Source organism: Heliangelus exortis, chromosome 6 (genome assembly GCF_036169615.1).
Source record: "Heliangelus exortis chromosome 6, bHelExo1.hap1, whole genome shotgun sequence".
NCBI lineage: Eukaryota > Metazoa > Chordata > Aves > Apodiformes > Trochilidae > Heliangelus > Heliangelus exortis.
Genome location: NC_092427.1, coordinates 5210949 through 5235545, shown reverse-complemented (window position 1 = coordinate 5235545; position 24597 = coordinate 5210949). Strand labels below are relative to the sequence as shown.

The window sequence follows — 24597 nt, the reverse complement described above, 5'->3', positions numbered from 1 at the left end:
TATACAATCACCTACCACAGTTCAGTTCATCAGAATTGTCCCCACAATCATTCTCTCCATCACAGATAAAAGCTGGAAGGGCACAAAGTCCAGTTCCACACTGAAAACGTCCTGGCTGACATCTGAATTCAGCTGCAAAAAAAGAACACAGCTTATCAATACTATCAGGGGAACTGTTAAAGTGTCAATACTGCTGTTCTTGCTCTATGGACAAAAGAACTTACAAACCTTTGTATTTGCCTGTAGAATCTCAGTCTGAGTAGGTATTAGTAACTAAAATGAACACTAAATGCAAAATTAATTTTAAAGACTATGATTTTTAATTTTGTAACTATTGTTAAATCTTACTAATGAGAGAGTACAACCTTCTAAAGGTTCATGCTTACTATTAGCTCACAGACTTTCAATTTAGGATTTACACACTTGAGCTCAAGTCTGCATCAAAGAAACTCACTATGCCACACAAATTCCATTTCCCATGAAAGTTCTAACACTGTTCCTTCTCATACCCACTGCCAACTGAGTGAACGAGCAGTTATGCACTTCTAGAGTAATATTCTCTATTAATCCAGAGTAGATTAAAATGCCATCTTTTGTAGTATGATTACATGTGGTAAAAATTGCTTTAAAGACCTCTGCAGGAAAAAAAACCAAAAATCAAAACAATTGTCTGACTTATATAGATTAACATAATATTATTAACATATTCAGTGATCGGGATCATCAACAGAGATTGATTTCTGTTTACAAATCCAGTCCCATAGAAAGAGACTTTTCTAACAAGTAAACTTGCAGTCAGTCAGTATCACAGCAACAAGCCTTTGACATGATGAAAATATCATCAGAACTGACTTGCAGTTGTCTACAATTCAACAGGTGAGTACTTTGGTAAGCTACTATTTGGAGTATGTCTATATCTGCACCACCTTCAGGATAAGGTGTCAAAGTTACCCAGGATGCATGAAAAAATATTCATACTGGAAGGATGAAATTTAGCTTTCCAAACTTCTCTTTGGCAGTACTTACAAACCAACAAAGTATTTATATAACAAATATTGTGAAAAACGCACACATTCTTATTAAGATTCACATGGGGAACATGGCTGCCCTTCAGGAAATTGCACTAAGTAATAACACGTAGCTAAAAATCTAATTGCAATGAAACATCAAGAAATGAGATTAGAATTCCACATTTCTGTTATATGCAAAAATAAACTAAATAATCTGGCAGAATTTTTTCTTTGTATATGTAAATGAGTGACCTCAGAAATTAAGACTAAAATAAAAAGTTTTAAGCATGGAAAATATTAATTCCCAAAGACTTAGAAGACCCTAAGACATAGATAAGGAAAATCTTTTACATGCTGAAAAACAAAATTCAGCACCCCTTGTAAATCTGACAGAGACCAAGGAGAAGAAAACAGTGCTGCAAACAGAATCTTAAAAAAAAAAACCAAAAACAAAACAACAAAAAACAAATGGACCCCTTCCAAATATTACACTGAAGCATTACACTTGATTTGGGCTCCACTGTCAAAAGGGAGTTTCAAATTCAGAATCCACTTACGGCATTCCTCGGGCTCATCAGAGCCATCTCCACAGTCATCAACAGTGTCACATTTCCACCAAAATGGAATACATTTGTCAGTTTTGCAACGGAACTGTAAAAGAAAGAGGGGAAAAAACCAACTTTGCTACGAATATTTCCTTCTTTCTTTTTCAAGAGAATAGTACAGTTTATGAAGAACTTGATTCATGGCTTGAGTCATCATACCATTAATCAACTCTGGCTCATAATGTTATAAAACTTATTTTCAAATTTTTCTTTTTTACAGAGATGTTTTGCACTGAGACTGCCACCAATATGAATCATTGTAGTTTCAGCAATAATTGATACTCTGATGCATAGTGCCCCTGGTATGAACCACTCATTGCATTTGCTACATGATTTGATCCTTTAAAATCTTATTTATAAAAGCCACTTCAATTCTTAAACAGTCATTGGAAGCTATTGATGCAGACTTTATATCCTTTTTCCAGCTAAATAGAACCACCCACAGTTACAGAAAAGGGTCTTAACATGCAGTGTTGTGCTTGTATACAGTATTCCTTGTATTGTCTGAATTAAATGAGAAAACCAGAAGCCTGGCCTGTAACCTTTCAAAAGGATGAAATATTTGTGAAAAAAAGAAAAATCCTTTGTAAGACCCTGGCAGTGCCTTTACTCTGAGTTCAGGCAACATTGTACCTCTGTTCTGATAGAAAGAGGAATGCAAACAAAAGAAAAGAGTAATAAATACTCAGTTCAATCTTCTAGGGCTACACCTAAGATCAGAGGTCACAATGCTTACATGGCTAATGGTAGGGAGAAAGATTTAGATAGATTATCAGCAACTTTTAAGAAATGTTTCCCCCCCTGGTCTCTGTAAGAGAACAGAAAGGAAAGAAATCAACAGGTCTGGAAGCCCAAGGCTTTTTACTTTCTGTGACTAGGCATATTTTTTCATTTCTTGACACTTTAAAAATCATTGATCATTCAATAAAACTCTATTTAAAAATTATACTAAGTTTGGTGCATCAGCTTGGTTTTATCTTTTCTGCCAAGAAAATGTAGGGTTTCACAGTCATCTATGTAGTTGACCCTACAGCTGGAGGTACCTCATTCTTGGACTCCATGGAGGGAAATGCTTTATAACATCCTGGGCTTGAAAGGGACCTATTCCTAGCTGCCAAACTGTTCCACAAAGTTTTGCATCTCAGAGTAGCCCAGCAGAAGGCTTCCAAATGTAGGAAACAAACACTCAGACAATTCTCAATCTTACTATTTTCTATTTGCTAACTAAGCCTTCTGGCTGCTTAACTATTTTGAGGGGCCAGCCATGCTCTGCTGACCACAAGGGACTTCAGGCTGTTAAAATGACATTACAAAGTTAACTCCTGGATGTGGGTACCAATTCTTAGGTGGTGTTATGCTCTGCAGGAAAATGCTTATACTCCCTTCTGAACTTGGGAGTCACAGAACAACTTGAGGTTTAGTGCTCCGGCATCTGATGGATTTTATACATACAATATTTTATTGTTTATATCTAAACAATTTTTCACACCAAAATAGCATCAAAAGACAGAGGTGTAAAACCAGCCACGTAGGCACTTGTCCTCAGACATAGTCAACAGTGAATGTGTCATCAAAAGCACCATAGGAACAGCAAAGATTGTACAGTATCATCTGAAAATCTTGCTCAGCAAAATGTATTTCTGCCACTGATCTTTACATCTGATGCCAACAGACTGATGAACTATCAAACAGTAAATAGATTTCAAAATTGGAAGATAATTATTAATTACCAATTTCAAGTTGTAACTGTCTAAAGAAGCTTCCTTTTAGCTCCACTCTCTCTCCCTCCCATGGAATCCAAAACTGACAAAATACTGCTACTGGAGGAGCTAAGATGTGATGCTATCCTTCAATTCAGACTACCAATGCATTATTGATTATTGACAGTTAATGATTATTGACAGTTCTAATCAATCAGCTGTTAGCATATATATTCACTAGGGAATAAGCTTCCAGTAGCATCCAAAGAGAATTTAAAGAAAAAAGAAAAAAAAGTGATGTTTTTTTAAACTAACAAATTTGAAAAGCTGGGAGAAAAAAATACGTAAGAAACTCCTCATTTACAAGTGTTTTACACTTTCTTATTGTACATCACTTAGTGGGAAGCAACAAGCAAACAATTTAAACAGAAAAGATTCGATGAATAAAGCAAAATCACACACAAAATACTACCTTAAGGGAACAGAGGAGGACAGTGGGAAGGTTTCTTAAATAACAGTATTACTGGAATGAAACTGTACATCATTTATTAAGACAATCACTTTTCCCTAATAATTAAGAGTAAAACCTTTTCCTTAATGAGTACAGACAAAATGCATCATGATGTAGAACACTGGAAGAGGTCATCAGCACACATAAAATTGGACAGCTAAAAAAACTGGACTAGAAAGACTTTAATAGCCATATGCACTACTGCCATCACCCCACTAATTGGGTAGAACACTCCAAAGACTTTAATTAAAGTGGTTCTTTTAAAAAAGTCAGTATGTTCTACTTAAACTACCTTATACTTTAATTAAAAAAATAACCAAATATTTAGTTCAAGAACTACAAAACCCCCCTCCCATAAAGAACTCAAAGTTTTAACTGATGCAACTGTTAATTAATGGCATATTCTACCATTTCCATTTCAGAGGAATTGTTTTAAGTGTCATTCCTGGATTGTTTTAAGTGTCAGTTTCCTGTACTAATGTAAAGTTCATGTGTGGTTCATGCATGAATATCCCCAATTTGTATTCTTATGCTTCATACTTTATATAAATGTTTTTTTCCAAAGCAATTTTTATGGGTTTAGTAGCTGTATTTTTCTAGTGATTGCCAGAATCATCCACATTTGAAAGGGAACAAGTTCTGCAATCTCTGGGAAAAAAGCATTTGCAAGTCTATTTTCACCTAACAGCCTAGAAGATGAAATGCTTTAAATGTACCCATGAGTTCCTTTGTCTTCAGCTTCTTTGACTGATGCTTCCACATTTCATGGGCACCAGGATTCAGTGGTTGAAAAGAGGTGGAAGTAGAGTCAATATAATTCTCACGTGCCCTCCCTGCTGGTACCTTTGCACTTACCTGGCTGGCAGTGCAGTTTGATAAGCAGGTCTTGTTATCTGCAGCAAGGTAAAAGTTGGTGGGACAGGCACAAGTGTACAGCTTGTTAGGGGCCAGGAGGCACAAGTGACTGCAGCCACCATTGTTCACTGTGCAGAGATGTTTAGACACTGTGGACAGAGTATAAAAAGGATGTCAGAGGCTAACACTTTAGTATGTTTCAGGGTCTCAACTTTATAGAGGAAGAAAAATGTATCACACAAACTATTCTTACAGTGGAACAGCTCAAATCAAAAATCCATGAGGCAAACTTTTCCTTTTGCTTTTAAGATAGTCTTTCATATGCAAAAATTAGCTATTACTATGGATGTAGATCCAATATTGAAAGACTGAGACAAAGAAAAAAACCCACTTTAAAATTTTTTTTCAAATAATGAGACAAAAAAATTATCTTATCTAGGTCAAGTGCCAAATGGCATTGAACTACAACTCAAATACAGGGACATGAGATCAGACATACTTATGACACCTACATTCTCTATCACTCTCTCAGTCCAACAAGTTTCTTAGTTAACAGTATTTGTGTGTATTAATACTCTCTTAATTTTCAAATAGTTAAATATTTTCATAACACACTGTTCCCATCTTTATAACCGGTAATGCAGCTGAACAGTTCTGTACTTCCAGTCTGTATCTGAGTTAATTTTTAGGCACCCAAATGAACAAGATACACTTAATTTATTTAATTATAATAGATATACTTACAACATAATCACAGATTTGTATTTTAAAATGGGAATTTGAAACAAAACAGAAATAAAAAAAAAATCACGGCAGATTAACAAGCTTTGATTAAATGAGCAACTGGCTCCTAAGTGAAATACATCAGTGTGCTACATGGAAAGCATAGACAGAACAATTACCATCAGGCTGCCTGTAAGAATGGTACACCTGGATGTCTGTTATGGTATGCCAGGAGTTAATCAGTGATAGTCTGTCTGATCCAGAGGTTTTGTGGGCACGACTGAGTGATTTGGTTTTCCCATCTGTCCAGTAGATGTAGTCTTCAAACAATGTTAGGGCAATCACCCCCTGAATGTCTTGATTAGGGACTGTAAGAAGAGATGCTCATGATTAACATTCACCTGGAAGTCTGCCAGTTAAAATATTCCATATTGCACCAGCTGACAGATACGACTGCTGTATAATGTCTTCCCAATAACTGTCATGACATTATGTCAAGCCTAGAGGGTTCCTTATTACCAGTTAGGAGAAAGATGGATGGGGTATGAGCTCTGCTTGCTTAGAATTAGTTGGCCCCATCAGTGTAAAGGAAATGAAAGAATTTCAGCTAACAAAAATCTCCTTCAGATTCTGAGCCAATGATATGTTAAGTTTAAAGCAGTATATAACACAAATATCACTTAACCTACTCCTTACAGAAGGCCAATATGAGTCTGCTGTCTCAGGAGAGTAAAAGTTATTAGAAAACATCCCAAATGTTAAGTGCATATTTCCAGATACACTGTGTTTAACACCCTTCAAAGCAATTACAAGTATTTTATTTTGGCAAAGTATACTGACAATACAGGGGGGAAAAAAAAAAGTTTTGCATTAAATACATGTTATCCATTCATTATTAATTCATCTGGATCTGTGCGCGTGCATACTCTGTCAAAGAAACACTTTTGGGTTTGAATAACTACCCAACCTATGGTATCAAACATAACGTAAGAAATATTATAAACTCTTAGCATACTCTCTTTTTTATGTTGTTAAAAAGAAGTATGACTGATGCATCTGTTTCAAAAAACTGAATTTACCATTATTCCCAGATAAAATTCAAAAGGTGAAACTGTTAATGATTTAAACACTCACAGATTAGGGTTGGGTTCAGCCTGCCACTAGTTCTGAGCAACTTTCTAATTTCAATGGGCTTCTGCATTAAAGTCAGCTTTTCATTAAGTAACATTTAACTTAAACTTATTTTTTCAGAAACTGCTTATTGCTGTAAAAGTTATATGTACTATAGCACTTAGAGAAAGTTGTAAGAAAAAAGTAATCAAGGAAACAAGGAATGGTCCATGTTAAATAAAATAGTCCAAATCAATCAATAAATAAAAATATATGTAATGTAAACCACATAGAAAATAAGTATATAAATAGATGCGAATACTTCTTAAAATTTTCTAAAGTGACAATAAAACATACAATTTGTAATAAAATGTTACAATATAATAAAATTTTATAAAAGTCTTCTAACCTGCCTATAAAACTTGATGTATTATATTCCAGTTGATTTATCTGTAAAGACTGAGAAATTTCTGAAAACAAGCACTCAGTGGCAGCTAATTCTGATTTACATTACTGTTTGAGAGATCTACCATAGCTGAATATTATTTTTCTTTACTTTAACTTTTGGTATATTACAAAGACTGTCAGAACTGTTGACATGTAATAGCTTATAAAATCTAGAGCTGGCATCAACTCTAAAATGAAAACAAAACTCTTTTCTGATGGAACAGCAAACCAGTCCTTCACACTCTTTATTCTTTGCCTTTGAGGACATTGGTGTCTCAAGCTTTCAAAAATTTCAGGTGGTGACAGCTATTGATTTATGAATAATATATATCAAAGCTTTATATAAGGAAAGAAAGACTGACTGCTTCCCTCTCTTTGCCAGGGAGTGTGAAAATGGACTATTTTCTACAAATTCAAACTAAAGGCCTGTTAGTGCTCACTGCTTCCCCTACATCACCTCCTTGGAAACTCTGAATCAAACCTACCCGAGGATCCACTAGTAGGAAAGGAATATATTCTGTTCAATAAAAAAGTTAAATTCTGTTCAATAAAAAAGTTAAATTACACCAACATGAGGGTCAGATCTCCTTCAGCAAATTCATGGGGAATTTAAACAGTACTATTTTAACACACAGCCATGGGAACTGCACTCACTTAGCATTACTTTCCAGAATTAACTATGTAAGCAATAGGTTTGTTTTTTTCCTTTTAGTATTTCTCATAAGAATGTCACCCTATAGCCTCCACGAAAGCTTCAAAAACTGGATTGAAGTAAACTGAAATCTAATTTATATCTCAAAACACTTATACAAAAGTATAAGTAATATCTTTTTTTCTCAGATGAAGAATTCTCATTAAAAATTTTACATTGGTATTAAAATTTTACAAAAAAGGCAACATTATTTTGCAATTCATTATTATCTGAAGCTCAACTAAAATAAAAAGTCTAGTGACATCTTGACCAAATGAAAACAGATATATATATATATCTGCATCAAGAAGAATAACAGTAAGAAAATAGCATTTTACCTACAAAATAAAAAAAACTTGAAAATTTTTTATCTCCTCTCATGCTGAAGCTACTGGCCCATCCTGTTATCTTTTCAACTCCCTTACATCTATTCCTGTTTTTTACTTGTAAACTATTCGAGATACATTTAATTTTTTAATTTTTTTATTTCTGTGCAGTACTTCCTCCTGATACTTGCTCCTTTTGAAAATGACTTGAAGTACTTAGACAATTAAATTAACAAATTTTATTATGTCTATTAAGCTTGTGGAAAAGCATGTGATTTTGATAGATGTAATAAAATTTAAGTATGTTTCATTAAGACACTGTTTTTTAAAAAAATGAGACATTTTATAATCACTATTAATTTTACTCAATGAATACTTTGTTTAAAATACCAAATAGGCCAAACTCAATGAACAGAAAAAAAGATTCTTTTAAGATAATAAATACATTAATCACAATAACTGAAATAACGTTTCACAGAAAAAAATCACTTCTGGATGATATTACTGATATTTTTAAAAGCAACATGTGCATCCATACATATTTCTTTTGGAAAACACAAAGTATGTATCACACATCTATGCTGGGTCAAGTATGGAAGATACAAGTCCTACAATTATGTGGAAAAATGAAGTAAAAAAATGTAACTGAGACAGTGAAAACTGAATATCTCAGTACAATAAACTCACACAGAAATTGTTATAAATCTCAAAACTGCTATCACAATAGAAGGACAAAATTAAACATATGAAGGCACAAATATATCTGTGGTATTAAAGCTATCACAAACGACTTACCATGATGCCATGAGAAGACAGAAGTACATTTTCAAATCTCTGCCTATAAAGTCAGTTGATTAAGTCTAGGACTGAAATCTTTTATTGTCCCACTTTAACATGTTTTATTGCTTTTTTAATTTCATGGTTTGCAGTTTATGTCAGCTACACCACAGTAGCCCAGAGCAGCATTCTGTCACTGCAGTGATTAAGTTATTTTCAAATATATACAAGTCAGTATTCAAGTAGAATTACTCAGCGTGCCAATGAGTTTCATAGGTTCTTTAATTTTCAAAATTACAGAGACCACTTTCTTAAGTACCTACAAAGTCCTTAAAATTACCAATTTTTTTTTCTTGTTGCAGGTGCCAAATATGAACAAGGTTATAATCTCCAAAGCCTCTTATAGTTGACACTTTAAATCTTGCATATATACACCAATGTCAAAGTCTGTAAATGCACAGACAGCAGCCAGTTCTGAATAAAAAGGTTTTTTTTCAAATCGAGACACTATATAAAAGTTTTTTTCTGTTAACTACATTACAGCTAAAAAGGTAACTTATGAGCACTCAGTTTATTTCAGGTCCAACACTTTTTCACTGCTTTATTTTCATGCTCCTGCAAGGTGAAGCAACAAAGTGCTCAACTTTGATTTTTAGAGCATAGAACAAAGAACTCAACAGAGCTGGAGTTCTTTGTTCTAAACTGGACTATCAGATTCCCTTTTTATAGTTTCATTATAACAAAATCCACACCTTCAAAGAGTGAAAAGAGGAAATGTTAAGCACCTCTGGGTTTTAAGAGCTCTGAAGGACAGGAAAACCTGCATGAGGCACAAAGATACCCAGGGAACTGCAAAACTCCCATCTCCTTTGGGCAGTGGGACCCAAAGGCAGCTCTGGAGTCTGACAAATCCTTAAATGGATGTTGATTTGGTTTGTTTTTTGTTTTTTTTTTTCTTAAAGCTCACAGAAATAAACCAGCTTAGTGCTTAGCCAGATTAGTGCCTCAATGCTTGCTTAATCATATAGTGCACATAACATTTGTGAATGCTGAATTGGCTGAGCTCTAAGGACAGTTCATATAATAAAGCAGAGAACTTCAAATAGATAAGCAAGGTCATTGCTGCCTCCAGTGCCAAGAAGAGCTTCCAAGTACTGCAAGATTTCTGTCCTAGTTCACATGTTTTCAAAGTTCTTATTAGGCCTCCCTGGACAATTCTAAAAGCCTATTTCTCTACTGAAAGGCAGAGGAATGTTACAAGTGAAAAGTAGCAGTTGTTTTAGCTTCCTAAAAATCTTTTAAGTTTCATAAGAAGAGAAAAAAAATACCCCAACTTGTTCCCAAAGTGTTAACACTCAGATCAGAATCTCCAAAATCCATGTAAACTTTCTCCACAGCACTGAACAAACAATAGTATGATTTAACATACAGCACATTCATAATTAGCTTAAGATTGTTCTTTTTGTCCTTAGGAAATACCTACTGCAATCTATTCCATTCACAAATATTTCTTGGCAATATAGGATCCACCCATCCTGACAAGGCATTTGTTGGGTCTGTGGCATTTTCTGTTACATTTTGTAACAGGTAATTTAAGATCCCCCAACAATAGTGTCAGAAAAAAAACCCCACACAGCAATCTAGCCTTATCCTCAAAGGTCACAGAAAAAGGTGAAAAAATACTTAGCCTACGATGACTTGGACTTCAGATTGCTGCCCTTGCATAATTCCCATTTGGATTTCTTTCTCTGCTCCATGGATATATATTTTATGGTCATCATACCTGAGCCTTTATTCATCTCCATTTGAAAACACACCATCCACTCAACCATCCCTTGCTTAACTTTGACAATCCAAAGTGTCTCAAAATGACAAGGGAAAATGGACCACAAAATCCATGTGAACAATACCTTCTGAAGAAAGAGTTATCCCAAGATTTGAAACTGATCTTTCTCATCTAAGTGCTTATCAACATAGATTACAGTTTCTCACATCACAAGGCTGGAAAGGATCAGTGTTTTACGTCCCCTAAAACCCATTCCCTGAACTACCTCAAGTTTCCCTCACTAAGAAAATTAGTTTTGCAATGGTTAAATTTTATGTTCTTGTGCTGAAACATGAAGATATGTAAGTTATTTGGTAGCTTGTTCCAACAGAGGGGAAGAGTCAGGGAAAAGATTCTGATTAAAGACAAATTGATCATTAATTAAGAGATTGGAAAAAATTCCCAAAGCACCCTCAGGAGCACCTACAGGCATGTTTGATGTGTTGCAGACACCAAGAATTCTATTATTTCTTTGTTAAATCCACAGAAACTTTTCTACAACTTGGTTTCAGTTTGATAATTACAATGAGTGAAGCTCCTGACAACAGAAATTGCCAAACAGCATTAGCTAAGGAGAAAATCTTCCTCCCACATCATTTAAATACCTTGGGATCTTTCTCCCAAAGAAAAAGTTTCTTATTGCTTGATTGCTTTATACATCATCTGTACTTCCAAAAGTGGCATGATAGTAGGTTTACTCACAGATCATCACTTTTGGAGTTTGCCTCAGATATTTGACTTTATATATAAAGGAAAGTTTCATAAATTTTCACTCACAACTGAATTCATTAACACCAATACCAAGTATTTCATATGTGCAAATGAAGTCAAAGATCTTTAATTATAACATTTGGAATATGAGAACCATTCATCATAGTGCAAAATTCTTTTTGTAGGTAAAAGATAACAGTTTGTAATTATTTTTCAGGTGAAAAGCAGAACAAAAGGAAAAAGATCACTTCATTTATAAGTATTTCAGAAGTTGTTATTTTATTTGTCTAAGAGGAAAGCCCCCGATTGCATTTTTAGTAGTGGTTTCCTTATTGCTTCATGCAGAGACTGAAGGGCAATTCCCAGCTTCCTCAGGCTGGAGTAGAGGCACACAGAACACAGCCCTTACTACTTGTAGTAGCCTATTGCACTCTCTTTGTAACTTGGTTGAGAACATGTTGCTCTGAATATATGCTAGAGCACAGAACTGAGTGACCAGTCCCTGATTGCAGAGTGTGCTCCAGGAGTTTGATTTTATTTTTACCTTGGGCGTGTGTTGTTGTGTGTTTAAAAATTATTCATAGCAGTGAAGGAATACAAACCAAAACTTTTAAAGAATTGATTAAAAGAAGAAGAATGATCAATAAAGGCTGGAAAAGGTTGTAAAAATGTTTTCAGTTTTTACATAATTACACATGACACGCAAAGCATCTTCCATTTAAAAAAACACTGAACAACAACAAAAAAACAAAACTAAAAATAAAAAAAAAAAACTGTTTACCAACCTTTATGCCTGTGAGATCCATCCATGTCAGAAAACTCAATGTGGTTCTCATCAGCCCAATAGAGTCTATGGTTGACATAATCTATTGTAAGAGCCATAGGTCTAGATATCTGTGTTTCTATGACAACTGTTTGACTGGAGCCATCCATACCAACACGGCCAATGTGGGGATACTCACAGCAATCAATCCAGTACAAGTATCTACAAAACAAAATGCAACAGCTGCTTTGTTTAGAGATACAAAAATAGGAACAATTTATTTAGTAGACCTCGAGAATAAACCAGTAATTATTCTATAACTCTTATTTTTAAAATATTTTTCAAAGAGCTTTTTGTGGTTTTATAGGCTTGTCTGTAAAGGACTGTGATAAATGCAAAGGATAGCAGAGTCCTCATGTGATGCCATTTCATCAAATTCACTATGGACTGCTAAAAAGTGCATTTCAATTCCTTACTTAAAGAGTTTGAAGTACTGCCTAGATCGGACACTGTGAATCTAGAATCCTCCAAAAATGGGCTCACTGAGGAACTTATGACAAATATTGCATAAGAGTTACTATGTTTTAGCACATATTACAAAATCTTTTGGTTTTAATAGTAATATGATGAAAATTACAGTAAGAAATACCAGTTCCAAAGCAGCAGAAAAGTTTCTCACACGAAGAAATTAAAACTGAGTAAAGTACTGTGAAAAAGTGCTGGAAACTTGAGTGGCAGTTTTCTCCACAATATACTATTCAGCCACAACACAGAGAATGTTCTTAAAAAAAAAAGTAGTCCTATTATTCAGTAGATGGATGCATATTGCTAGTGTTTTATGTCATTACTTAGAACTTCAAGGAAGATCTTTCCATCTGGGCAGCTGATATGCCTCCAGCCTACAGGTTTGGCACAGGGTCTCAGAAATCCAGGTGCAGCTCATATTTTTTATAGCCACCTGGAAAAGTATTCCTGGGCAAGAGAAAATAGTGGCTTTAAGAGCAGCTCCAGGTATCCTACAAAACACAGGTGCAATATGATGGCACTGAGACTGCTCCAAATAAACAGTAGAGAAGGGGAATTTTCTCCACTGGATCAAAGAGAAAACTTCTTTGGAAACATAGAAATCCTGTTGCATGGCATCAGCAATGAAGTTGATTCAGCATTTCTCATTTCTGAGAAAATAAAATTAATACTATTTCAATCAATACCTTTGAAATGCAAACACATTCTTCATTTTCATCAGTTCTCCATTTGAAAATAAACGAATGTATTTGTTATTTAAAAAAAAAACACTTCCTCCTGTCACTGACACTTGAGAGGCAGAAAACAGTAAAAAGCTGAGAGAAATACTAATAAGCATAATATAAGTAATGAAATAATTAATTAAATTAGCAATTAAAGGTACCAGTGAAATTGCTTTAAATAGGTATTTCTCACTTAGCAGTATTGTTGAACTAAATCTTTCAAGCATGCTAAATCACTTCTAATTCCTAAAAAAAGTTGGAGACTAATTATCCTAAAATAAACCCCTTAACAGAATATAACCTATTAACTAGTAAGTCCAGTTATTAGACTTGTGTGAAAATAAAAACTTTAAATCAAACTATTAGAAAAGGCAAAAGGTTACTTTAAACTATGTGGGATTAAACTTTTTTACCTTTAGATTAATATCCAAAGCCTATCCGAAAAAGAATCTTCAATATGTGGTAAACATTGTAAAGCATGGTAAACACAGAAAGAATTGCTTCCCACCTAATACAAACTTAGTTATTTAGTAACAGAATTTAAAAAAAATAAAATACAGGGATATTTTTTGAAATATCTGCTTTACTCCTTTTAAAAGAAAACATTGACAGAGTAGTAAATATAACAAAACATGGTTTAGTACCTGCATTCATCTTTCTATAATACTAATTTGATATGTAACAATGAGATAATAAGCACTGGTAATGCATTTTAGACTACTGATATCCAGTGTAGCTGAAAGTAAGATAATAAAAAACTTATTAGTGCTTCCTATTGTCTGTTTTCATCTAAAATATTCAAATAGAAAATTAGAATTAAATATGATTTATGGCAAAAGAGTTGCTCATACCCAGCTTGAGGATCTAAGGACAGATCTCTAGGAAACTTCACCCTTTTGCTCACAAGGACAGTGGGGTATAAGCCATTGAGTTTAGACACCTCAATAATTCTCTTTTCAGTATCAGACCAATAGAGATTCTTCCCAATCCAGTCTACAGCCAATGCATTAGGAACAGCTGTATTGTGGACTACCTAGAAGAGCAAGAATGACAGAAATTATTCATCCAAATACTGAAAGAACAGAGTTAAAAAATACCATATATTGGATATATGACACACAAACAGCATGTGAAAAATAGGTATTATTCCCTGTGAAAAAAAAAAAAAGACACTTCTGAAGTACTGGCACTTCTTAAGTAACTAAGAAAACATCCCTTATAGGAAAGAAGAATGGAGAGTAGCACAATGTAGCAAATACCAAATTTCCAGCTTCCCTGGATTATTTACTGACTTTTAAGAACTTCGTATTTTCCATTTTGTCTCAAGTTTCTCACTGTCTTTTTTTTTTCTAATTAAAAAAAAAAATGTTAAGAAAAATAGACTTTTTTCTTTCTACTACTCTGTTTGTTCATCACAGAACAGAACTGAGATGAGGCTTCCCTCTTGGTAGCATGACCTCAAACATGTCAACCTATTAGCTCACTAGTTCCCCCTCAGCTCTGTGCTGGAATATATTTCATTTTAATATCACAGAGGTGCCATATGTCATCATGACAGATAGACCATAAGGGCACTCAACTCAGGCAAACAGAAAAAGTTGGAAAACAAACCCCGTGTTCTAATTCCCAACATACATGTAGCAAAAGAGAGAGGAGCTTTCTAACACTTCCTTAGATTTCCAAATTTAAAATTACATTATTAAGGAATAAACTAAAGGGAGAGAAGTGATTTAGAGACCTACCAGAAATCCTCCCCTCTCCTGAGGGGGATGAGATATTGCCAAGGTTTTTGATGACTTGAAAAATTCTGGGACTTGAACAAAGGTCTCTAGATAGAGATGATTCCAGCCCAGAATGATTGTGTCTCTCTGGCTCAACTGGGACTACCTCATGTTAAGTGCTGAGTGACATTTGAATATTCATAATCATTAAAGCCCAACTCCTAGGCTTAAAGATTCTATCCCTGATAGAATCTTTATGTCTATTCTGTCCTATTCTATCCCTGATTAGGTCCTGATAAGGTCTCTCTGTAACAAATTTAAGGGGGGAAAAAAAAATTTCAGAGAGAGCAGTACTTGAAAATATTTGAATTTCTTAAATACCAATAATAGGTTAATTACTGCAACGTATGTTCTCATTCATTGTCATCTTCACCACTATAAAGATGTGTAATAAGAGTATAAACTTTACACACAAACCTGATAATGGATAACTGCATGTCTTAGTTTTAATTTTATTTACCATTTGGAGATACTGAAAAGCTTCAAGATAAGAAAGGATACTGTGAGATACTTCAAATCAATTTTATACTTACGGATATGTAAAAGCACCCTTTAGGGTTATCACATTATTTAACACCTTATAAAATCTTTTAAAATTAAATCCAGGCATGCACCATTTTTTAATATGAATGAAATATTTTATTTTCTAATACCTCAGCACTACCAGCTTCAGTGTTTTTATAAATGTGTAGTTGCAGCAAATGCTGCACTGTAACATGGGACTTCCCAAGTACAAATGGATCACGTGGCCAACTTAGTGCCTTAGCTACACTATCAAAAAATATCAACCTTAGTAATTAGTCTCTCTTCCAGTGACTTTTCCTTTGGAGGATGAGTTTAAGCTTATTCCAGTCACTGAGGTTACCACTGGGATATGTCCTGGACACAATCCAGCTCACTACAGCACTTTACAAGAACAGATTTCAATTGAATCTACAATGCCTAAGACACTGTCTTAATGTTTGAACACATTTATATGAAAAGTTATTGCTCTGACTGCATAGATATCTCCTCCATGATCAAATGCAGAAGAAAAATAAGATGGCACTGGGTTCCCCAGTTCAGGAGAGTTAAGTTAGTATGCTGAAAAGATGGTATATTCCTAAAAGGGAAATCCTAAGTAACATATTCCAGTATGGCACCAACCTTATAGTAAAACAAGAAATATGAACAAATAACAAATTCATACTTCAAGCAGCAAGATTGTCAACCATAAAGAAAAAGAAAAAAAGAAAAAAATTTACTGGTTTCCCAAGAAAATAATTATTTGTAGTATCAATTATTAAATATGTGCTATAGTAACTGATAAAAATCTAAGTCAGGCACATAAAGTTATCATTTGGCACTGGATAAAAGATTCTGGACAGAATATGAGACAGCTACAATATATTATTCCTGATAAACTTTTTCACACATTTTTAGTTTTTGGAGGAGAAAGTTTTACTTTTTCAGTGAAAAAAAATTACTATGAAAATTGAAAAAGATATTTTCAAGTTTTGCTTTGAATTTGGCTTCCTATTTGAGTGAAATCATCAAGATGCTGCTCATTCTACAAACTGCAAAAAACACTAATGACGAACAAAAGAAATACCTTCCATGCCCCCAAGGTAATTTTATTCTATTGATTGTTCAAATTTATGAAACTTTTCTCTAATAAATGAAATTATTATTACTTCATTCAAAAGCAAGAGGAGTCTTTTGTACTTATCCACCTGGCAATGACAAATTTTTGACTGGGGAAAAAAGTCTTTGGTCTTGAAATAGTTGAGATTATGAAGAAAAAGTCTAGGGTCATTCTCAGTCCTGAAAACATTCCCTAAATAGCAAAATACAAATTCATCCAGAATGGACAAGGAGCTGAATAGGCTGTAAAATGTTTAAAGGCCATAAATATGATTCAACAAGGTAATGGATTTTGGAACCCCTGACTTGGTTGCCTCCTATTTTTTTCAGGAAGATCCTTTGCAGGGATTCACTATTCCATTGCAGAGCAGGCTGGATTTCAGTTTTACACCATAACAACCAGAGTGCCATAAATTACTGCCATCCACATTTTATTTTTTAGCTCTTATTTCTGTGTGAAGGATTGAAAGAAGGTTCACTGATGCCAGTTAAGTTCAAAACCTTAACCCTCAAAAAGTTCAAAGTCCATGTGCTCTGAGGATGTGTTGGTCCAAGAACCAAGGTGCAAATAATCTCTGCATAACAGATGGGTGTACAATGAGGGAAGAGGATTCAGATAATGTGTTTCTGGTCATTTGTTCCTTACTGCTTATGACAAATCCTGGAAAAACATTCATGTATCTCAACAAAGGTGTTTACCAGTGGATTTGTGAACTGCCAGCACTCCAATGACAAACCAGACAGGCTGTGCAGAAATGGGAACACAGCTTTAGCCTGGATTATTCACAACAAAGACACTGAATCTGTTTTTCCTATCAGTGTAGTGGAGGTGAGACAGCAAGAAACTGAAGATGATGGGGAATTGTACATGAAGAACTAATATCAGTGTGTTTACACAGCTTAACACTTCATGATACCTCTTTTCTTTGGCATCCTGTAAACCCCCCTGACTTGTCAACTCTGTTAGCTGTCATTTAAGTCATAGGAAATTTGGCTTATAAATACAGTCCTCTTAGTCCCTATCTGCACTTCAAATAAGATACAAATGCAATTCAATTTCATTAGGACTTGTTATCTCCTGCAGAGTTTGCATGCATACACCAAAAGCTCCCAATCTGGCTTAAAAGCATGAAGGAGAATTCTCCAAAATACTCAAAAAATTTAATTCAAGCCATGACATTATTGATACCACTTACCTTGATGTCACTTCCATTTAAACACATCCTGTTTATGCGACTGCCATTTGGTCTGCTGGAATCAATCCAATAGATTAACTCTTCTCTATAGTCAAAGTCTATTGCAATCACATTGTTCAGCCCCTAGAAACAGAAAAAAAAAAAAAAAAAGGAAAAAACCAAAAAAAGGGGGCTGTGTATTCAAATATTTGATTACAAACTGACAGCATTCATAATGCAAAATGCACTGCATGTATTATTCAAAAAGCTTTATTTTACTGACTGCGTATTTTTGAAGCATTGCTCATTTTTTCATACGCTACTTGTAAACAGAATAAGATAAATTTGTAACAGAAACAAATACAGTGACGAAGAACTATCTCATTTCAAAAATGCAGATGACTTATGAAACTAAGTGAAGGCTCTGTGTTTTTCATTCCTATTATTAAAATGAACTTTAACAGTAAATATTCTAACTTTTTATCATTTTCTCTGCTAATTACTACGTTAGGTATAGTTTTGGCAAACTAGAAGACAATAGTTCTATATCAATAAACTCAGAAATAGAAAAAAATACCTTTGCTTAATAAAAACATTTCATTAATAATTACCAGGAATTCAAAACTGTGATGTTAAAAAAAGCATTAATTTTAATTCCTGTATAAGGGGGGGGTTTAAATTCACATGTGCTATATTATAGGTACTGTGTACATATATATATGTGCATATACGCACACACAGGCAGTATGTATATATATATAGGGTATGGAAGTTAAAGATCTAGCAGGCATCTGGAAATCTATGGTTCCAGTTTCCAAGCCAATACATTGCAAGAAAGAGTGATGATAGCATTTGAGGTTCTCCCATAGGTCAGAAAGAGCAGTCCCAGAAAATGGCTTTTCATCCCAAATGGCAGGTAAGAGAGAGAGGTATTGTATTCAGATGTTGGCTTTTATTTCCTTATCTGTGAACAGGAAAGCCTTGCTCCATAATGTGCTTAACATCCTGGGAATGTAGTAAAATCACAGCTATTGTTAACACACAATCATGTTGTTATCAATCAAAGATGGAGCAGCAGTGGTAAAAAGGATGGATGGAGTCTGCACTCCTTTTAGAGCCACAAGATCAGTTAATCAATTATCTTATCAGCCCAGTGACATTCTGCTCTCAGGTATATCAGCAACCTCCCTCATTAATGTGATTCATAGTTGTAGAGGGGATATGCTGGACTAGCCAATGCTAAAATAAACAGCCAAGAATAATGATGCTTAATTGTACAGAAAGTGATATATGGCTCATCTGCTAACTGCCACAGTGAAATACTGTAAATCTGTATTTTCATCAAAAGGTAGAGGAAGAGTGATTAGGCTGTTTGAACCACTATTAAACCATAAACCATATACCATATTAAAGTAAGCCTCAAACAATACAGTGCTGGGGGATCACTCATTTAAAAAAAAAAAAAATCACACAGGGTTATAAAAAAATCTACTGTAGTTCTTTCAGTTGAAACTGTGCTGCAAAAGACTTTTCTGTCTTTTTCTACTATTAATATAAATTCATCTACAGAGAAACTCCCAGCCTAAATTTTTAACAAAGGAGACAAAAGGTGAAGGAACACAAAAGACTACCACAAATCAAACCCAAATCTAGAAATCAAGTTCAGAAATTTGAAAAAAATTAGCCTTACATCTACCTATTCTACAACCCTGTAAAAGTTTCTTAGGTATCCAGGCTAACCAAGAGACCTGCAAGCTTCTGCTTCCAAGCATTTTATTTGGGGTCAGTTTAGCTCCAATATTTTTCAGAATATCAGCTGCAGGTATAATTATTTCTGTACATTTGCAGTGGAGTTCTCTGTCCTGACAGTATCTCATCTTCATGATCTCCATGGCACTTTCAGGTCCTCCTAGCATAATCCTTTGTAATTTCCTGTGTAATCTGATTTTAGAAGGAACAGGGAAGCTTTCAGATGGCACCAGCAATATTAGCCTCTCATCTTAAACATGTGATTTTCTTTCTGTTCCACACAGCACACGGTGCCCTAGGCTGTGACTTGCCTTCCCTTGGCACCCCAATTAGAAACCATGCAAGCAAAATATAAGATGAAGATTTTATCTACACTGTTTATGGAAGCCCCAAGGATTTTGATGACTAGGAGGAAAGGAAATGGAAGGCAAAGAATATACATGACATACAGGTCAAACAGCTGTACTGTTTATGTATATTTGGAAAAAAAGCAACAAAAAAACAAAAAAATACACACACACACACACACAAAAAAAAAAAAAAAAAAAAAAAAAAGGTGTCACATAGTAATTTAGAGGAGACTAAATGAGCTCATTCTTTCAGCTCCTTTACTCTGAGTTTATATGAATAAATGTCAGAATGGCAAAGCACAGATCAAATACACAGAGCAGGGTGGTTCTGCTCCTTTGCCAGAGCAGCTCTGGTATTTGCCTTCATCTGGTAGAGATGTCTAAGGAAGAGCTAATCCATCAAAACATTACAAGGACAAAAAGCCGTCCTTAGGAGGAAGACAGCCCACCTGTTCTGCTGGTATAGCTCCCCTGTTTGCTTTCAAATCTGGGATTCTTTTTAAAATGTTATATCTGTAGGACCAAAAGCCAGTAAATCCAATAGCAGAGACATCCATTAGACTACTGAATTCATGGTATATAGAGCTACACTGTCTCCAACATCCTGAAGAGGAAACCAGTAAATTCAAGCCCAGTGAGCCAATCTGTCAGCACCAACCATAAAGAAAATTTAGTCTTGCTCCCCTCTTTTCACAGCCTTCTACTACCAGGTGTATCAGCAAAAGAGGAGAGAGGGTTTGAGATGTAAATGAGAGAGAGCCAGCAGGATTTCAGAAGAACAAACAGACTTTAACATAATGCCTGCTATGCTTAAATCAAGTCAATGTGTCAAGATGGTTAATTTTGTAATCACTGATGTGAAGACCTGAGCATCTCTCTTGTGACATTAAGATGCACAGCTTACTGACACAAGAAGTCACAAAAAGCCTGGGATAACTGATTTTTCTAGTCTCTCTACAATTGAAACCATGTTTTTACTAGAACATATTTTGGAACTCTAATCTATGGTAAGTAACTACACTTAGGTGAAGCACAGAAGTAGAGCAGAAACAGCTAAAATGACAGATCTGTTCTTACTATGTAACTTTCTATTTTTGTAGTTTTCAAATAAGTTTTTTTTTTTCTTATAGTAATTTAGAGAAATTATTGAAGAAGATTTAAACTAAGATATATGTTAATGTATTGAAGTACTGTAAATCTTGGAATTCTGTGTCTGAGTTAAAAAAAAAAAAATTTTGGATTATGAAAGTTAGTAGCCCAATTACTACATGGCCAAACGGTATGGGTGGTTTGTTTTGTTTCGTTTTTTTTTAAATCCCTGAAATACACAAATTGTGCAAAACATTGCTATGGAAGAGCATAAAAAAATATTTTTAGTACATCAGAATGACTGACAAAACAACTGCCTGAGCTTTAAAACATGTGAAACTCAGATAAATTAGTCAATTTAAAATATTATAAAACCTGTGAAGGTACTGCAGTTGTTCTGTGGTGCACACACTGCCAATTGCAGGATGATGTTTGTCAGTTGCACACTTTAGAAAAGAACAGAAGTATTGAGTTAAACTTAGAGCATGGTACTATGATTATACCTGTTTCAACAAAGTGTAGTTGGATCCATCAGTGCTAATTTTTCTTATTTCATGATGATCAGCCAGAATTAAGAAAGGTTCCTCATCTAAACCCCAGGAGAAAGAATATATTAGACTGGCTTTTACGTTAAGTTATGGAAAATCAGGAATACAATGCTGAAATACAGATGGTTTGAAAAATAAATGTTACATGCTCTGATCAATGTTACGGATGAAAGAAATATTTAAAACACTCAAATATTCCAAGAAAGATCAATGATGCAGTATAAAAATGAACAAAGCAATCAATTAGTATATCTTTCAATGTACTTTAAATTTTTTTTGTCTTTGTCATATGGGAACAGTATTATATTTTAATGCTAATTTGTAGTCAGAGATTAAATTTGAAAGATAATTTACACCTCATTTTAATTTCAACATTCACTTCCAAAATTATCACTAAGACTAATTTGTTACAGTTGCAAATAAACCATGTTTTGACCATCAGTTTGAGAGATTTCAATACTTGGGAATTATAGAACAAACCTTGATTCTCTAATTCTGAACTGAAGCCAGATTTATTTGGTTTTTTGCTTGTTTGTTTTTACCCATGTTTTTCCAGTTTATTCCTACAGATACTCATTCATGCCAACACTTTGAAATACTTCTGACGCCAACATATGCAACATTAAAAAAAGAATTAAATAAAAAATTTAATTAAAAAATTAAAATGCTGTTTTCATTATAGGTTTGTTAAAGAGATCTCAGCTAAAATTAAAACACAACAAAAAAAAAAAAACAAACCCTAATAATAATTAAAAATATTTAAGACTTGTGTCTACTGCTCATACATCCTAGAATGTCACGTTTTGTCCAGCCTGTTCTTGTCCTGAACACACTGTACCACATTGCTTGTATTTTATATTCAACCCTGAAGTTATTCTCCAGTTGTTAAAAGATGCATGGCATCATCCTCAGCACTGTTAGGAGTTTGTGAAGAATGGCTGCAGTGCTCTGCTCTGTTGTAAAGAGTTCAAAGCAATTTATGCAAGAAATCAGTGTCAGCCCAAACGTGCACATGTTGGCCCCTCCTGGCAGCACACAAACAGCTTTGTCATGATCACTTTGGAATTCTGATATATTACAACACCAATAAACTGTACTCTGCTGTGTACCAGCTCCACTTCTCCTTTGAGTGATCTATGGCTCCTAAACATATGAGTGACTTGCAAGGCATCAGAGAGGAGTAAATCAAAGAACACAGGCCACAATTCTGCCCTCTCCTGTGCTTCTTCTGACCATTCAGGGAAGCACCCGAGAGAGGGATATGAGGCAGAGATTCCAGTCTTATAATTTAGAAGGAAAATTTTTTGATATTTAAAAAAACACACACTCCCCAGATTTTGAGCAAAATACTTTGTTCGAGACTGGAACAATGAAGCATCTGCTCAAGCTGAAGACTGGCTGCATGAGGAAGGAAATCCAGCAGAATGCTGTAATGGTTTTTTGTTTCTTTCTTGCTGACATTTTGCTCTTCTTGTCACTGATCCAGTGAATCTTCCTCACTGAAGCACAGAAAAATAACACCATGGCATGAAGAAATAACCAATGTTCTTCTGTGCCTTGAATTTCATGGTGTATTACATATAAGACTGGAGGATTTCCTATGCTATAGGAATAACAGATTTTGTTTGGTTTTTTTTCTTGTTCCTTCTTTTAACACTCTGAAAATTCCAGTATATTCTAATTTTCTAAAGATGATGAAATAAAACAGCAGAAGTCTTTTAAACACTCATCATGAACACACTATTAAAATGTGACTCAGTACTAGAATTAAGTGATGTATTTTAACTTTCCTAACACCTTTTATAATAAGGTTACCAGTTCAAACTTTCAAAATCCCCTGCAACAATTCAGTACAAATGATTTGAGCAAAATACATATTAAAAACTTATTATTACATTCAGACATTAAAGCATTCCTGTTGTTTATTGGAGAAGGGGTGTGCTTCAGAGTAACTCTATTTATCTTCCATAAAAGGCAACTTTGGGACTAAGGTATTCCTCTGCTTATTTTGGATAAAAAATTGGATTAAAAAATGAAAGGAGAAAAAAAAAAAAAGCAATACCTGAAAGAGATTTGCAGCCATTTAGGTTATCAGGCTGTATTTCATACCCATCTGCACACAAGCATTTGTAGGTTCCATATGTATTGATGCACTGCTGGCTACAGGGAAATCCAGTTGAACACTCATCAATATCCACACAAGTTTTCCCATCATCCTTCAGCCGGAATCCAGGCCAGCATTTGCACTGGGAAAGAAAACCAAATACATTTCTTTTTAATTACTCATTGATTCTGTTTGCTATTTTATGTCCCTTCTTCTGAACGTGTCAGCATCATAAACTTTTTTCATGTAGACTCAGTTTTTCAAGTAGCACCCCAATTACATTGCTGTGTATGCTGTCCATAGGGAAACATATCTACATTTCTTTTTATTGCTGGTGTGACCCTAGGCACCCAAATAATTGTGTAGAATGAGTAATTATTCTTCCTTCTTCAACTGAAGAAAAAGTAAAACATCTTTTGGAAAACATGGAAAGGGTTGTCTCATGAAAATGATGATGGATGAAGTTCTTCATGTTTGAATAGAGGTGCTTTTTAGTGAAGATACACAGATTTTTATAGTTTTTCTTGAAGCACTGATAACCTTCAGTCTTCTGTGTAACAGATACACTCAGATGAATGAGAATTCTCAAACAAGATTTTTCCTACCATCTGTTGACCACCATGACAGGCTTATCACATGTAATGTCAGCAATGGAAAATACAACTGGGTAGAGGGGTTTCAAAAGTGGAAATCACTGCGTTATGTTCCCTTCTGTATTCTCTGTATTATTCTCTGCAGACACCCATCATATGCTTTTTCCACAACACTACTTCAGCAGGGCTTTTGCCTGGTCTCCAGCCCTCTGATCTATGACCTCCAAACTAGGACACAGAGTTTGAATACCTTTACAGCTAAGCCACATTAGACAAAATTTTAA

The 24597-nt window shown here is 34.6% G+C and overlaps 1 protein-coding gene across 1 annotated transcript in view; it reads right to left on the bottom strand.

The window, feature by feature from the left end:
• Nucleotides 1–24597, bottom strand: part of LRP1B (LDL receptor related protein 1B) — a 631173-nt gene that overhangs the window by 75335 nt on the left and 531241 nt on the right. Inside the window, exons 56-64 of the mRNA XM_071746448.1 lie at nt 23679–23862; nt 21572–21657; nt 17902–18024; nt 14153–14334; nt 12077–12276; nt 5584–5772; nt 4682–4830; nt 1568–1661; nt 16–132 (exon numbers count right to left, since the gene is read on the bottom strand). Coding sequence (XP_071602549.1) covers nt 16–132; nt 1568–1661; nt 4682–4830; nt 5584–5772; nt 12077–12276; nt 14153–14334; nt 17902–18024; nt 21572–21657; nt 23679–23862 — 1324 coding nt within the window. The remainder of the gene's footprint in view (nt 1–15; nt 133–1567; nt 1662–4681; nt 4831–5583; nt 5773–12076; nt 12277–14152; nt 14335–17901; nt 18025–21571; nt 21658–23678; nt 23863–24597) is intronic.